Source organism: Schistocerca piceifrons, chromosome 3 (assembly GCF_021461385.2).
Source record: "Schistocerca piceifrons isolate TAMUIC-IGC-003096 chromosome 3, iqSchPice1.1, whole genome shotgun sequence".
Lineage (NCBI taxonomy): Eukaryota > Metazoa > Arthropoda > Insecta > Orthoptera > Acrididae > Schistocerca > Schistocerca piceifrons.
In genome coordinates, this window is record NC_060140.1 from 945169196 (window position 1) to 945183306 (window position 14111).

General features: G+C 45.5%; 1 protein-coding gene across 1 annotated transcript in view; it reads left to right on the forward strand.

The window, feature by feature from the left end:
* LOC124788343 (mannose-binding protein C-like) overlaps nucleotides 1-14111 on the forward strand; it is an 816639-nt gene that overhangs the window by 433330 nt on the left and 369198 nt on the right. Inside the window, exon 2 of the mRNA XM_047255604.1 lies at nucleotides 8220-8543. Within this exon, the coding sequence (XP_047111560.1) occupies nucleotides 8220-8543 (324 nt within the window). The remainder of the gene's footprint in view (nucleotides 1-8219; nucleotides 8544-14111) is intronic.

Consider the following 14111-nt stretch of genomic DNA (forward strand, 5'->3'; position numbering starts at 1 on the left):
TGGGTGCACGAGTGGCAAAACGTCTTTTTTCGGATGCATCCAGGTTCTGTTTACAGCATCATTATGGTCGCACCCGTGTTTGGCGACATCGCGGTGAACGCACACTAGAAGCGTGTATTCGTCATCGCCATACTGGTGTTATCACCCGGCGTGATGGTATGGGGTGCCATTGGTTACACGTCTCGGTGATCTCTTGTTCGCATTGACGGCAGTTTGAACAGTGGACGTTGCATTTCAGATGTGTTACGACCCGTGCCTCTACCATTCATTCGATCCCTGCGAAACCCCACACTTCAACAGGATAATGCACGACCGCATGTTGCAGGTCCTGTACGGACCTTTCTGGATAGAGAAAATGTTCGACTGCTGCCCTGGCCCGCACATTCTCCAGATCTCTCACCAATTGAAAACGTCTGGTCAATGGTGGCCGAGCAACTGGCTCGTCACAATACGCCAGTCACTACTCTTGATGAAGTGTGGTATCGTGTTGAAGCGGCATGGGCAGCTGTTCCTGTACACGCCATCCAAGCTCAATGCCCAGAAGTATCAAGGCCGTTATTACGGCCAGAGGTGGTCGTTATGGGTACTGATTTCTCAGGATCCATGCACCTAAATTGCGTGAAAACGTAATCACATGTCAGTTCTAGTATATTATATTTGTCCAGTGAATACCCGTTTATCACCTGCATTTCTTCTTGATGTAGCAATTTTAGTGGCCAGTAGTGTACCATCCGGCGCTAGTTGAAAGGGTTAAGGTGCTGTGCTGTACTTTCTCCAATCTCGTTGTATTTAATCTACCGCAGGAGGCCTTGGCATCACGGCGGCAGAAGCAGCAACACGCGGGGTGTAGAGTGTAGGCTGACCTTGACGGGTCTGGCCGTAACAGACGCGCCCCACGCCACGCCCAGTTACGCGGCCCGCAGCTCCCGATAGCCATCGCGTGCTCTTGAGAATATTCCGCGCTCTAATCTCCGCCGTGCATCAGGCGGCTCGCAACAGCTGGTCCGGTTTAGCTCCCTCTTGCTAGGAAACGTCCCGCGCCGTTTATCTGACGGCACAAGGAGTCCCTCCTACATTTTCGGAGCCATATTGGTTCACGTCTGTAGGAAAATGAGCGAATATTCTTATTCATTCCTCTATTTCCTTGCACACAGAGTGTTTATTGTTAGACAAAATTGTTAACATTCAAAATACAGGCCGTATAAATAAAACAACTTGTGCTAACAAGGGAACCTCCCCATCGCACCCCCCTCAGATTTAGTTATAAGTTGGCACAGTGGATAGGCCTTGAAAAACTGAACACAGATCAATCGAGAAAACTGGAAGAAGTTGTGTGGAACTATTAAAAAAATAAGCAAAATATACAAACTGAGTAGTCCATGCTTAACATAGGCAATAATAAGGAGAGTATTAAATGAGTAACGCCGTGGTCATGTGGTCAGCGTGAGCAGCTGTGGAACGAGAGGTCCTTGGTTCAAGTCTTCCCCCGAATGAAAATTTTAATTTTTTATTTTCAGACAATTTTCAAAGTTCAGGCGCACACACACAATCAACTTCGCTCTCCAAAATTTCAGGACATGTTCAGATTCGCTTGGAAATATGCAGGATTTGACGGTCTACACACGGAAAAATTTGAAAACGTTAAAAACATATGTTTTGACAGAGCACAGGGAAAACTGTGCGACCGTGAAACTGTTGCATTCATGTGTTGCAGTTTATGTGACAAACTCTTATGTTTTCATCGCTTTTTTGGGACTGATTATCAAATCCACAAGAAAACCTAAATCGGGCAAGGTAGAAGAATCTTTTTACCTATCGCCAAGTGTACAAGTTAGGTCGGTCGACAACATATTCCTGTCATGTGACGCACATGCCGTCACCAGTGTCGTATAGAATATATCAGACGTGTTTTCCTGTGGAGGAATCCGTTGACCTATGACCTAGCGATCAAATGTTTTCGGTTCCCATTGGAGTGGCACGTCCTTTCGTCAACTAGTCGCACGGTTTTGCGATGCGGTCGCAAAACACAGACACTAAACTTATTACAGTGACCAGAGACGTCAATGAACGAACGGACAGATCTTAACTGCGAAAATACAGAAATTGAAATTTTCACTCGAGGGAGGACTTGAACCAAGGACCTTTCATCCTACAGCTGCTCACGCTAACCACGGAACCACGGCGCTCCTGATCTCACATTGTCCTTGATGATGCCTATCTTGCACGGAGACTACTCACTTTGTATATTTTGCTTCTTTTTTTGATAGTTCCATACAACTTCTTCCTGTTTTCTCGATTGATCTGTGTTCGATTTTCAAGGCCTATCCACTGTGCCAACTTATAACTGAATCTGAGGGGGGCGCAATGGGGAGGTTCCCTTGTAAGTAGGTAAAACGTGTACCAAGTGCCGACCGCGGTGGCCGAGCGGTTCTAGGCGCTATAGTCTGTAACCGCGCGACCGCTACGGTCGCAGGTTCGAATCCTGTCATGGGCATGGATGTGTGTGATGTCCTTAGGTCAGTTAGGTTTAAGTAGTTCTAAGTTCTAGGGGACTGATGACCTCAGATGTTAAGTCCCGTAGTGCTCAGAGCCATTTGAACCATGTTTGTCTACATGCCAGCCTTCTACCAAGTAGGTACTTCTTAAAGCAAGTTAGAACGCTAAGAATATTTAGCATATTCATGTTAGAACAGTATTTAACAATGTAACAAAATGGAACACTTACAGCCGTCCTTATGATGTTATTTCTTATATGGCTACCAGCTTCCGTGCACCGTCTTCAGGTTTCAACTCGCGTTGAGGGGATTAACTACAAACGTATACACACGATTCCTCAGTGGCCAACAACTATGAGCTGGTTCTCGCAAACCACCTGTAACAACGGCGTTGTGTCTCCAGCCATCAACTACCAACTGGCTGGAGACGCCACATCGTTGTTGCACGTAGTATGCGGAAACCAGTTCATAGATGTTCGTGTATACCATTGGAATTAACCCCCTCATGTGAGTTAAGGCCTATAGATGACGCACTGAAGCACCGGAACTGGTTCCCACATAAGAAATAGCATCATAAGGACGGCTGTAAGTGTTCCACTTTATTACACAAGAGAAAGGCCGAAATCTCCCCCCCCCCCTACCCCCCCAAACCTCCGATCAAAAAGACGGATGTACAAAAACTATTTAGCATCGTCACAGCCAGTCGGTGTTTCTTTACCTAGGCATTCTATGGCATAATTCAGCAGGCGAGTCATAGTTTGTTCCCGTCCACATTCTCCGATAGCCGTCTCACAGAGAAAACTCTCTGTTTCTAGTGAAACGTCCCCTTAGAAAAATTGTACAAGACTGTGGTTAAACTGACATACAATATGTTTAGCGCAACGCAATCTGACTTTCAGTAATCCCTACAAAAGAATGGCTCTGACTAACATTAATCTATACCTTTCACAAATCACTTACCTCACAAAAATCTTCGTTACTCGAACTACTGCAATACAGCGAGCGCCGCTACTGCCAGCTAAATAAAAGGCACTAACTACTGATAGGCATAGTTAGCAAATGAAAGATTTTAATAGAGAACAAAGAATGTATTTACCTTAATAGTGTTGAAAAATCATAATATACATAGCAGTTCATGACATTCAGTTTTACAAATTTCAAAACTCTGCCATTTCTCTCCCCACATCCACCACTGCTGGCGGCTCACCTCCAACTGCGCAACACTACGCGCTGTTAACATCCAGCTGCCCAACAATACAATGGCAGACAACAATGCAAACTAGCCACAGACTGCACACAGCACAGCCAGTGATTTTTCATACAGAGCGCTACGTGGCGTTACCAATAAGAAAACCTAAACAGCCTACTTACACTAGTAAAATTGCACTTTTCCGTTGCGTCCTTTACGTGATGAATGATGGGAAGTTAACACGACAAATCATAAGTGTGACATGAATAGCCAATCACATTGCTCGTTCGTAGCTGACAACTAGGTCGCGGTTAGACTGGAGTCTAATATCACAGCTCAAATTGCTCCGACTGACGAGCAGAGATGAAATAATGATTTTGTTTGTCAAATAAATTTTGCTTTTTGTTCTGAACATGTTGCGATTTGCGATATTGTGGTTCGCTTGAGACCTAAAACTTCAAGAAAGATTAAAATCGTCTGATGGATTGGGACTCGAACCTGTGACTCTTGCCTTTCGCGTGCAAGTGTTCTACCAAGTGATCTACCAATCAGGACTAACAACGCGCTCTCACAGCGTCGTACTCGGGTAGCTCAGTCGATAGAGCACTTGCCCGCGAAAGGCAAGGGTCCCAGGTTTGAGTCCCAATCTGCCTCATAATTGTTCCTGATCTATATTAACGACATAGGAGACAATCTGAGTAGCCGTCTTTTTAGATTGTTTGCAGATGATGCTGTTATTTACCGTCTTGTAAAGTCATCAGATGATCAAAACGACTTGCAAAATCATTTGGATAAGATATCTGTATGGCGCGAAAAGTGGCAATTGACTCTGAATAAAGGAAAGTGTGAGTTATTCACATGAGTAATAAAAAAAATCAGCTAAATTTCGATTACGCGATAACTCACACAAATCTGAAGGCTGTACATTCAACTAAATACTTAGGGATTACAATTACAAATAACCTATATTGGGACGATCACATAGATAATATTGTGGGTAGAACAAACCAAAGACTGCGATTCATTGGCAGAACACTTAGAAGGAGCAACAGGTCTACCAAAGAGACTGTTTACACCACGCTTGTCCGCCCTATTCTGGAGTATTTCTGTGCGGTGTGGGATCCGCATCAGGTGGGCCTGACGGATGACATCAAAAAAGTACAAAGAAGGGCAGCTCGTTTTCTATTATCGCGAAATAAGGGAGATAGTGTCACAGACGTGATACGTGAATTGGAGTGGCAATCATTAAAACAAAGGCGTTTTTGGTTGTGACGGGATCTTCTTATGAAATTTCAATCACCAGCATTCTCCTCCGATTGCGAAAATTTGCTTTTGGCACCCACCTACATAGGGAGAAACGATCATCACGATAAAATAAGAGAAATCAGGGCTCGCACAGAAAAATTTAAGTGCTCGTTTTTCCCGCGTGCCGTTCGAGAGTGGAACGGTAGAGAGACAGCTTGAAGGTGGTTCATTGAACCCTCTGCCATGCACTTTATTGTGAATAGCAGAGTAATCATGTAGATGTAGATGTATATTTTAATCTTTCATGAAGTTTCAAATCAGCGCACACAAGGCAGGAGAGCGAAAATTCATTCTGGACGTTGGGACCCAATAAGTCAGCTTAAACTGCCGCGAGTATAACAGAATACCAGATAACTTCACTTACGAAGCATAGGAAATTACAACGAGCGTTGTGAGTGGCTACCCACATCTGATTCGTGATTCATCGTGATGACTTCCCATCATTCGTTTCGCGTGCCGTTACCAACAGCTGCAAGAAAAAAAAAAAGCTTTTACTGCATCGTAAATCCAATTGTGCCGACGGAGCTATTCTCATTGGATACCGTATATTATCACTCGATTGGTTATGACCGACGATAACAGAACTGTCAACAGAAACACGCACCGTTAAGAGCCACGGACCGCTTAAGTCTGCCTGAGACCCGTTTCATGACATTTGCCTTGGATGTTTCAAATCCAGGTGTCAGTCACGGAAGTCTCAACTGTCCGTGCTTTTTAGTGGCTTGGTGGTTGAATTTCAAGTGTGACTAGCCATCTAACGAGCTGGAAGCATCCGATCTTCCGGTCCTTGACCAGAGGATAGTTGCTAACTCTTTAATAACTGCATTTACTCCTGAAAGATACATAAAATACGAAGCTATAATTCTGTGCTTACAACTCAAAAATACGGAAAAGAGTTAAGAAGTCCCAACAGTTACAGCCGCTTGATCCTTCTCTGTGAACCGCTGACGGGCGAGAGCGAATAATTCCAGAAAGAATGACAGAGCTGCTAGAATACGGTACCCCAAGAATAAGCCGGTGCCAGCCGGTGTGGCCGAGCGGTTCTAGGCGCTTCAGTCTGGAACCCCGCGACCGCTACGGTCGCAGGTTCGAATCCTGCTTCGGGCATGGATGTGTGTGATGTCCTTAGGTTAGTTAGGTTTAAGTGGTTCTAAGTTCTAGGGGACTGATGACCACAGCAGTTAAGTCCCATAGTGCTCTGAGCCAATAAGCTGGTTTTGGAGAGGGAAAAGTTGTTCTTCACAAATCTTTAGTTAATATTTTGAACAGGAATATTCTATAAGCTTTTCAAACGAGTTGTTTAACTCCCCCACTTGTGCTGAGTGGGAGAGCTATGTCTCGGATTTGCCAGATGTAACATGCAGCATGATAGACAAGATGTGTCTCGCCAGACATTTACTTCATAACTGTCAAAAAGTGCTGTAGGTCTAGTCAGCGTACCGAAACAACTGTTGTTAATCGGAGAAGCAGTTTTGATGTGTTTTATGTCTTAACTCCCTGTCTCGAAGGCCGGCACACTGAGCGTTAAGCTATACGAGAAGATCAAAGTATCCGTTCGCTGTGCTTGTGTGTACGTCACACGGTGTCACTAACGGACCATAACTGTGGACGGATTTAGGCCATACACTGTCGTGTCAAGTAGGAGGTAGGAACGGGAAGGTGGTGTGTGGTAACCAATGGCGGGCGCTTTACCGGGCGATGTCTGTAGAGAGGAAATAAGGATTGCTCGTATTGTATGGAAGACCCTTCTTTCACGTTCTGACTTTGCCGCATTCTCACTCTTTTCGGTGGTGTATACAATCATTTATCACTCGCTTATTGTATTGATATAGTTATTAATGATTCGTATGAAGATGATAGTTTATTTGTGAGTTGGAGAAGCCATTGCATGTAAATACAAAGAGTTTGACCCAAATACGATGTGTTCGTACTCTGACCGCTACTGATTAGCGTTACAAACTTGCAACTATTTTTTCGAACGATTGAAAGCAGATAGTGCTATCTGGCTATTGAGAATCATCTGCTACTCCGCGATTTTAATTATCCTTTACCGTTTACGGTATCTGCAAAGAAAACACGCTTCGAGGTAGGTGCTGATAGTGAAAATATCGAAAACTTGTTTTCCACTGTGATTAAAATAAAACACTGTCTTTAAATTTTACTTTTAAGTTTCTACAGGTTTTCAGAAGTTACTTCATACGAACACAGTGGCAGAATGAACAGGTTTGTTAAAAAGAATAATAACTGTGAACTGTAAAATTTACACCATAAAAACGTCGTGAAGACGTCAAAATGCTAAATGCAAGTAGTTAAGCAATAACCGCACTAATTACTAATAATTTCAGTTGTTAAACACCTCACATTTATAATTTCCAGTTTGGTAATGCCTACTAACTTCTCAATCAGTGTATGGTCTATCTGCTTTAACTCACTAAATAAACTTCTCAGGCTTTCTTAAAGATGAATACCTACCAGTATAGCATGATATATTGCTTCCGAAGCCTTTTCATAAGCCCCTGCCCTAACCAAAGACATTCCCTTCCTTTGCTATCCTCCCCTGTAGGGAATAGAGGAATGTGGTCGAACTCCTTCCATTCGTCTATCTTCACTACAGAAAAATTTTTTTGGTATTATTTTTAGGTTTCTTTTATTTGAGACCTGTGGATCATACAAAATATCAATACCAATCTTAAGCAGGGCAGAACTGATTAAGATTCCTTCATGCTGTACGCATCTTCCTCACTGAAAGACCATGCACCAGGATGGTTACTTGGAAACACTGTGAAACATTGGTATTAGTGTAAAATTTTGTCACAATGTCACACGTGGCATCTGTGGGAGTTTCATTTATAAACTTTTGTTGCTTGTGTAATTTGCACTAGTAGCTGGCAAGTTTTGGAAGCCGTGGTGTTCGCTTACTCCCTGGATCAGTAAGTTTTGTTTGCGTTGCATTACTAAAGATTTGCACAAAATAGTTACGTTACTGAAGAGAGAGTGTTTCCTCGACAACAATGAATACTGGTGGTATAGTCGACTTAAAAAAATACGGAGTAAACGGAGCAAAGCCTCGGCGGTTGCGTGGGGAAGGTTGGAGGCTCGCGCTGTTAGCCGCTTAACGCCTGTCGGGCAGGCGCCGGGGACCCGACCCATGGCTCCTGAAACTGGCCCGCTGTTTGGTGCGAGATGACGAATGGAAGACGCCGAGTGACGGCCGCTCCTCGTCCCCACAGGTGACGTAGCCCGCCAGAACCAAATCACCCAGCAGATCCTCGCCCAGTACCTGCAGAGGCGGCTGTTCCCCCAACTCAACGCGCCGAGGTTCCCGACCAACAAGTTCTTCCCGCGCACCGCCAAGTCGACGACGACGACGACGACGTCGACGACGGAACGGCCGCCGCCGGAGCTGGAGCCGGAGCCGGAGGCGGAGCTGGAACCGGACTACGAACCGGAGCCGGACGAGGACCCTCCGGAGGACATCCTGCACGTGCCCGACAAGCCCGACAGCCTCCAGGAGGGGGAGAGCGAGGAGGTGTCCAACTTCCTCAGCTCCCAAGGTGCCGGCCTGTGTCCCTCGCTTCGTAAGGTGGCGGTCGGGGCTGTAGTGCTTGCCTTGTTGCTTCGGCTCTGGCTTTTTTGTAGTTAGTCACAGGTACATCAACGCGCAGGAACACGTTCTGGAGCTCCCGTGAAGTGCTGCGTTGTCTGCTAGCATATGGCACCAACGACTTCATGTTAGAAGTTCTCCACAGTAGTACCTTCTAAACGTACAGAAAATCATATGACTACAATTTCAGAAAAATTGCATTTATTCGAGAGAAAGAGCTTCACAAATTCTACATCTACATATATACTCCGCTAGCCACCAAGCGGTGTGTGGCGGAGGGCACAATTCGCGCCAAACTCGTATTCGCCCCCCCCCCCCCCCCCCCCCCTCTGTTCCACTCGCGGATCGCGCGAGGGAAAAACGACTGTCTGAACGCCTCAGTACGAGCTCTAATTTTCCTTATCTTTGAATGGCGATCATTGCACGATTTGAAAGTCGGTGGTAATAATATATGCTCTACATCCTCGGTGAAGATTGGATTTCCGAAATTAGAGAGCAACTCCTTCTGTTTAGCGCGTCGTCTATCTACACTAGTGTGTCCCACTTCAAACTTTCTACGAGATTTGTAACGCTCTCGCGATGGGTAAATGCACCAGTCACGAATCTTGCCGATCTTCTTTGGACCTTCTCAATCTCTTGAATCAGACCCAACTGGTAAGAGTCCCATACAGACGAACAATACTCCAAGACTGGACGAACTAACGTATTGTAAGTAATTTCCTTTGCTGAATGACTGCATCGCTTCAGGATTCTACCAATAAACCGCAATCTAGAGTTCGGCTTACCCGTTACTTATGTAATCTTATCATTCCAGTTGAGATCATTTCGAATAGTCACACCCAGATATTTGACTGATGTTACCGCTTCCAAAGACTGATCATTTATTTTGTACTCATACATTAATGGGGATTTCCGACATGTTGTACGCAGTAGATTACACTTACTAATGTTGAGATATAACTGCCAGTCATTACACCACGCATTTATTTTCTGCAAATCCTCATTGATTTGTTCACAACTTTCGTATTAAACTACTTTCCTGTAGACTACAGCATCATCGGCAAACAGTCTAAGGCCGCTGTCAATACCATCAACCAGATCGTTTATGTAAATCGTAAAAAGCAGAGGATCTATTACACTGCGCTGGGGCACACCTGAAGTTACCCTTGTTTCTGTTGAAGTTACCCCATTCAGGACGACATACTGCTCCCTGTCTGTTAGAAAACTTTCTATCCAACCGCATATGTCATTGGATATACCGTAAGCGCGCAATTTTTGTAGCAAGGGACAGTGCGGAACTGAGTCGAACGCCTTTCGAAAGTCGAGAAATATGGCATCAACCTGGGAGCCGGTATCTAGAGCCTGTTGTATATCATGCACAAAGAGGACCAGCTGTGTCTCGCATGACCGCTGTTTCCTGAAACCGTGCTGGTTTCTGTAGATGAGCTTCTCAGACTCTAGAAAGGTCATTATGTCTGGACACAAGATATGTTCCATGATTCTACAACAAATCGATGTCAGTGAAATTGGCGGGTAACTGTGTGCATCCGATTTTCTACCCTTTTTATTGATTGGTATGACCTGGACGTCTTTCAGTGCCGTGGAACTTTCCGCCGTTCCAATGACCTCTGGTAGATGACGGATAAGAATGGAGCTATATTTGTAGCATAGTCAACATAAAATCTTACGGGTATACCGTCTGGGCCAGATGCCTTTCTGGCGTCTAAGGATCTCAGCTGTTTTACAATCCCAGATACACTAAACACTATGTCAGCCATCCTTTCGTTTGTACGATAGTTGAAAGGGGGAATGGTGCTGCAGTCCTCTATCGTAAACGAGTTTTTGAAAGCTAGGTTTAGAATTTCGGCCTTCTGTTTATCATCATCAGTTACATTACCCCTACTGTCAGCAAGAGAAGGTATTGAATTATTTGTAGCGTTCATAGATTTTACGTACGACTAAAATTGAGCAAGTCAATGTCATGTTGTTCCACCTCTGGCCCTGATTCAAGCAGTTGTTGGGCTTATCACTGATTGACAGAGTTCTTGGATGTCCTCGTGAGGGCATGGTGCCACCTGTCCAATTGTCGAAATCGTCAAAATCGCAAAATGGTTCGATGGTGTTGTCCATCATGCTCCAAACGTTCTCAGTTGGGGAGAGATCCGGTGACCTTTCTGGCCAAGGTAGGGTTTGGCAAGCACGAAGACAGCCAGTATAAACTCTTGCAGTGTACGGACAGACATTATCTTGCTGAAATTTAAGCCCAGGGTGGGTTGCCATGAAGGGCAACAAAACGGGGCCTACAATATCGTCGACATACCACTGTGCTGTAAGGGTCCCGCGGATGACAACCAAAAGGGTCCTGCTGTGAAATGAAATGAAATTTCACCCCAGACAATCACTCCAGGTTGTAGGGCTATATGGCGGGCAAGCGTTGGTAAGTATCCCATAGCTGTCCAGTGCGTCTCCAGACACATCCTCACTGGCCATCAATTCGAACCGCGACTCATCACTGAAGACAATTCTACTCCAGTCAGTAAGAGGCGTGTCAGTAGCAGGAGTGTGGTGGGGCGCCCTGGAGAGCGGTGGGGTACCAACCAACTGCTGCCCCCCGTGTAGACCCTCAACTAGAAGTGATGTTCGCGGCTGCCATTTATTGCCATTGCAGGACCCATTTAGTTAACATCCGCGGCAGCCTTACAGCACAGAGGTACGTGGACGATATTCTACACCCCATTTTGTTGCCATTTATGGTCATCCATCCTGGGCTTACATTTCATCAATATAACGCCCGTCGGCACACGGCGAGTGTTTCTGTTGCTTGTCTTGGAGCTTGGGCAGCAAGGTCGCCGGATCTCTCCCCTAACTGAGAATTTCTGGAGCATTATTGGTAGTGCCCTCCAACCATCTCGGGATATCGACGATCTAACGCGCCATTTGGACAGAATTTTACGTGTTATCACCAAGAAGGTCATCCAATAACTCTACCAGTCAGTATCAAGGCAAAAATAACCGCTTCGAATGTTCGTCTCTCTCTCTCTTTCTCTCTCTCTCTCTCTCTCTCTCTCTCTCTCTATATATATATATATATATATATATATATATATATATATATATATATATATATATAGCACTATGGGACTTACCATTTGAGGTCATCAGTCCCTTAGAACTTGGAACTACTTAAACCTAACTAACCTAAGGACATCACACACATCCATGCCCGAGACAGGATTCGAACCTGCGACCGTAGATATATATATATATCGCATCTACCGACTTCCAACCCATTCGGATAATTCCTTTGTGGTGCGTCGGTTTAGAGCAGTAACCAGATAAAGCAGTAATGTTGTACGCTGCGGTCTGGGGGCGAAGTCGGCGTTCCTCTTCCCAGGTGTTTCATTGGGTTCAGCTGGGGACGCCGGGCGGGACAGTCCATTTCAGGAATATTACTGTCCATAAACAATTGCCCCACTGACGCTGGTTCTTTACAGGTTGCCTTGTCTTGCTGATACAGTCATCGTCTCCGAACTTCCCTCTATTATACACAATACAAAATGTAGTAAACCGTATTGCCGGCCGGAGTGGCCGAGCGGTTCTAGGCGCTTCAGTCTGGAACCGCGCTACCTCTACGGTCGCAGGTTCGAATCCTGTCTCGGGCATGGATGTGTGTGATGTCCTTAGGTTAGTTAGGTTTAAGTAGTTCCATCTTCTAAGGGACTGATGACCTCAAATGGTAAGTCCCATAGTGCTCAGAGCCATTTGAACCATTTTTAAACTGTATTGATATTCTTCCGCATTTAGAGTTTCCGTAAGCGCAGTAAGGGGATCCACGTCCTGTTCACGGAGAACACCTCCGCACCGTAACACTGTGTCGTCTGTACTTCATTGTAGGCATTACGCACAATGGCAGGGTAACATTCTAAGGGCTTACACCAAAACGAAACCTTTCCGTCGGACTGCCACGGGGGTACAGTCATTTCTCACTCTAAATCACTGGCCTCCAGTCATTCACTCTTCAGTCGCGTCGCCCATTACACCATCTCAAGCGTCGCTTAGCGCTGCAGCTACAGAAATGTGCGACTTATGAGGAGCTGTCCAACCATTGTACCTCAACTTTCGTAACTCTCTACATACAGTCATTGTGGTAGCGTGACTGTTGGCACCACTTTGGAACTCACCAGTAATTCCTTCCACTGATTTCAAGCGATTTTTCACATCCACCTTCCGCAATGCTCGATCATACCTGTCAGTCAGTACATTAGGTCTGGCCGGCCAGAGTGGCCGAGCGGTTCTAGGCGCTGCAGTCTGGAACCGCGCGACTGCTACGGTCGCAGTTTCGAATCGTGCCTCGGCTATGGATGTGTGTGATGTCCGTAGGTTAGTTAGCTTTAAGTAGTTCTAAGTTCTAGGGGACTGATGACCTCAGTCTCATAGTGCTCAGAGCCATTTGGAGCCATTAGGTCTCTTTGGTCTGTTGTTGCTTCTTCGCGTTTCCATTTCACAATCACATCAGCAACAGGCGCCTTGGGAAGCTTCGTAAGCATTGACATATCGCTGAAGGATTTGTTACACAGGTGATATCCAGGTTCAGCCCACCTCTCGTTACCGTCAGTCATCAGTTCCACTCGATTCACTGCGTATTGCCACAGTGAATTTATCTGCGCCTAGATGCAGGCAACCCGATGGATACGTTTCCAAGGCACGGTGCTGTTACGCATCCTAGGCAGTTCATGAACTTCAGTGAACTGCAGGCACGTACTGACGATGGCCGCAGCACAAACAGTGCCCACACTAATTTGAATTAAAAATTTGGTGAAATAGACTATCCTCTGATATGTGACTACTTTATGTCCTGCAGTTTTCAAGCAGTTATCTTCTGGAACCTCAGAGGTACTGACCAATAACGCTGTACTTCTTCACCGGAAACATTTTCGCAATGGACATCTGTTTGTTATGGGATTAAAGTACGTACAGGGTGAACTTGAAGTCCACCACGTAAGCGTACCACTCACCATAGCCAGGGGCGGTGGTGTACCCATTCTACCGCCGTTGGTTCTCTTTGAAGTGCAGCACGACCAGTGCGTCCGAAGGACGTTATTTGAGTTACCAGGGGGGGGGGGGGGGGGTATGTCGAGTCTGGGGCCAGAGTATAAACGTGAGGCGCGTGGTCGCATTACAGACATGAAAATGGCCGTAACACAGTCGGTTGACAGGGGAGAGACGAAAGGACATCGCGACTGATCTCTGCAGAATGTACCCTACGTTGTTGAACACAGACAACTGGAAGAATTACCGCTGGTAATGGTGATGAAAGGTAGGCTTGGGATTACATCAGTTAAGAGATCATAGCGACTGATATTTGATATTCCTTTAAGTGTCGCGAAACTTGAACTGTCGTTATTCAATATTGCCCTAGTCAGTAATAGTACATACTTATGATGACTTTAACCATCGTGTTGATTAGGGCAAACGGTCGTTAATGGAAGCGAATACGCCAAACAGATGTGAGCTGTAC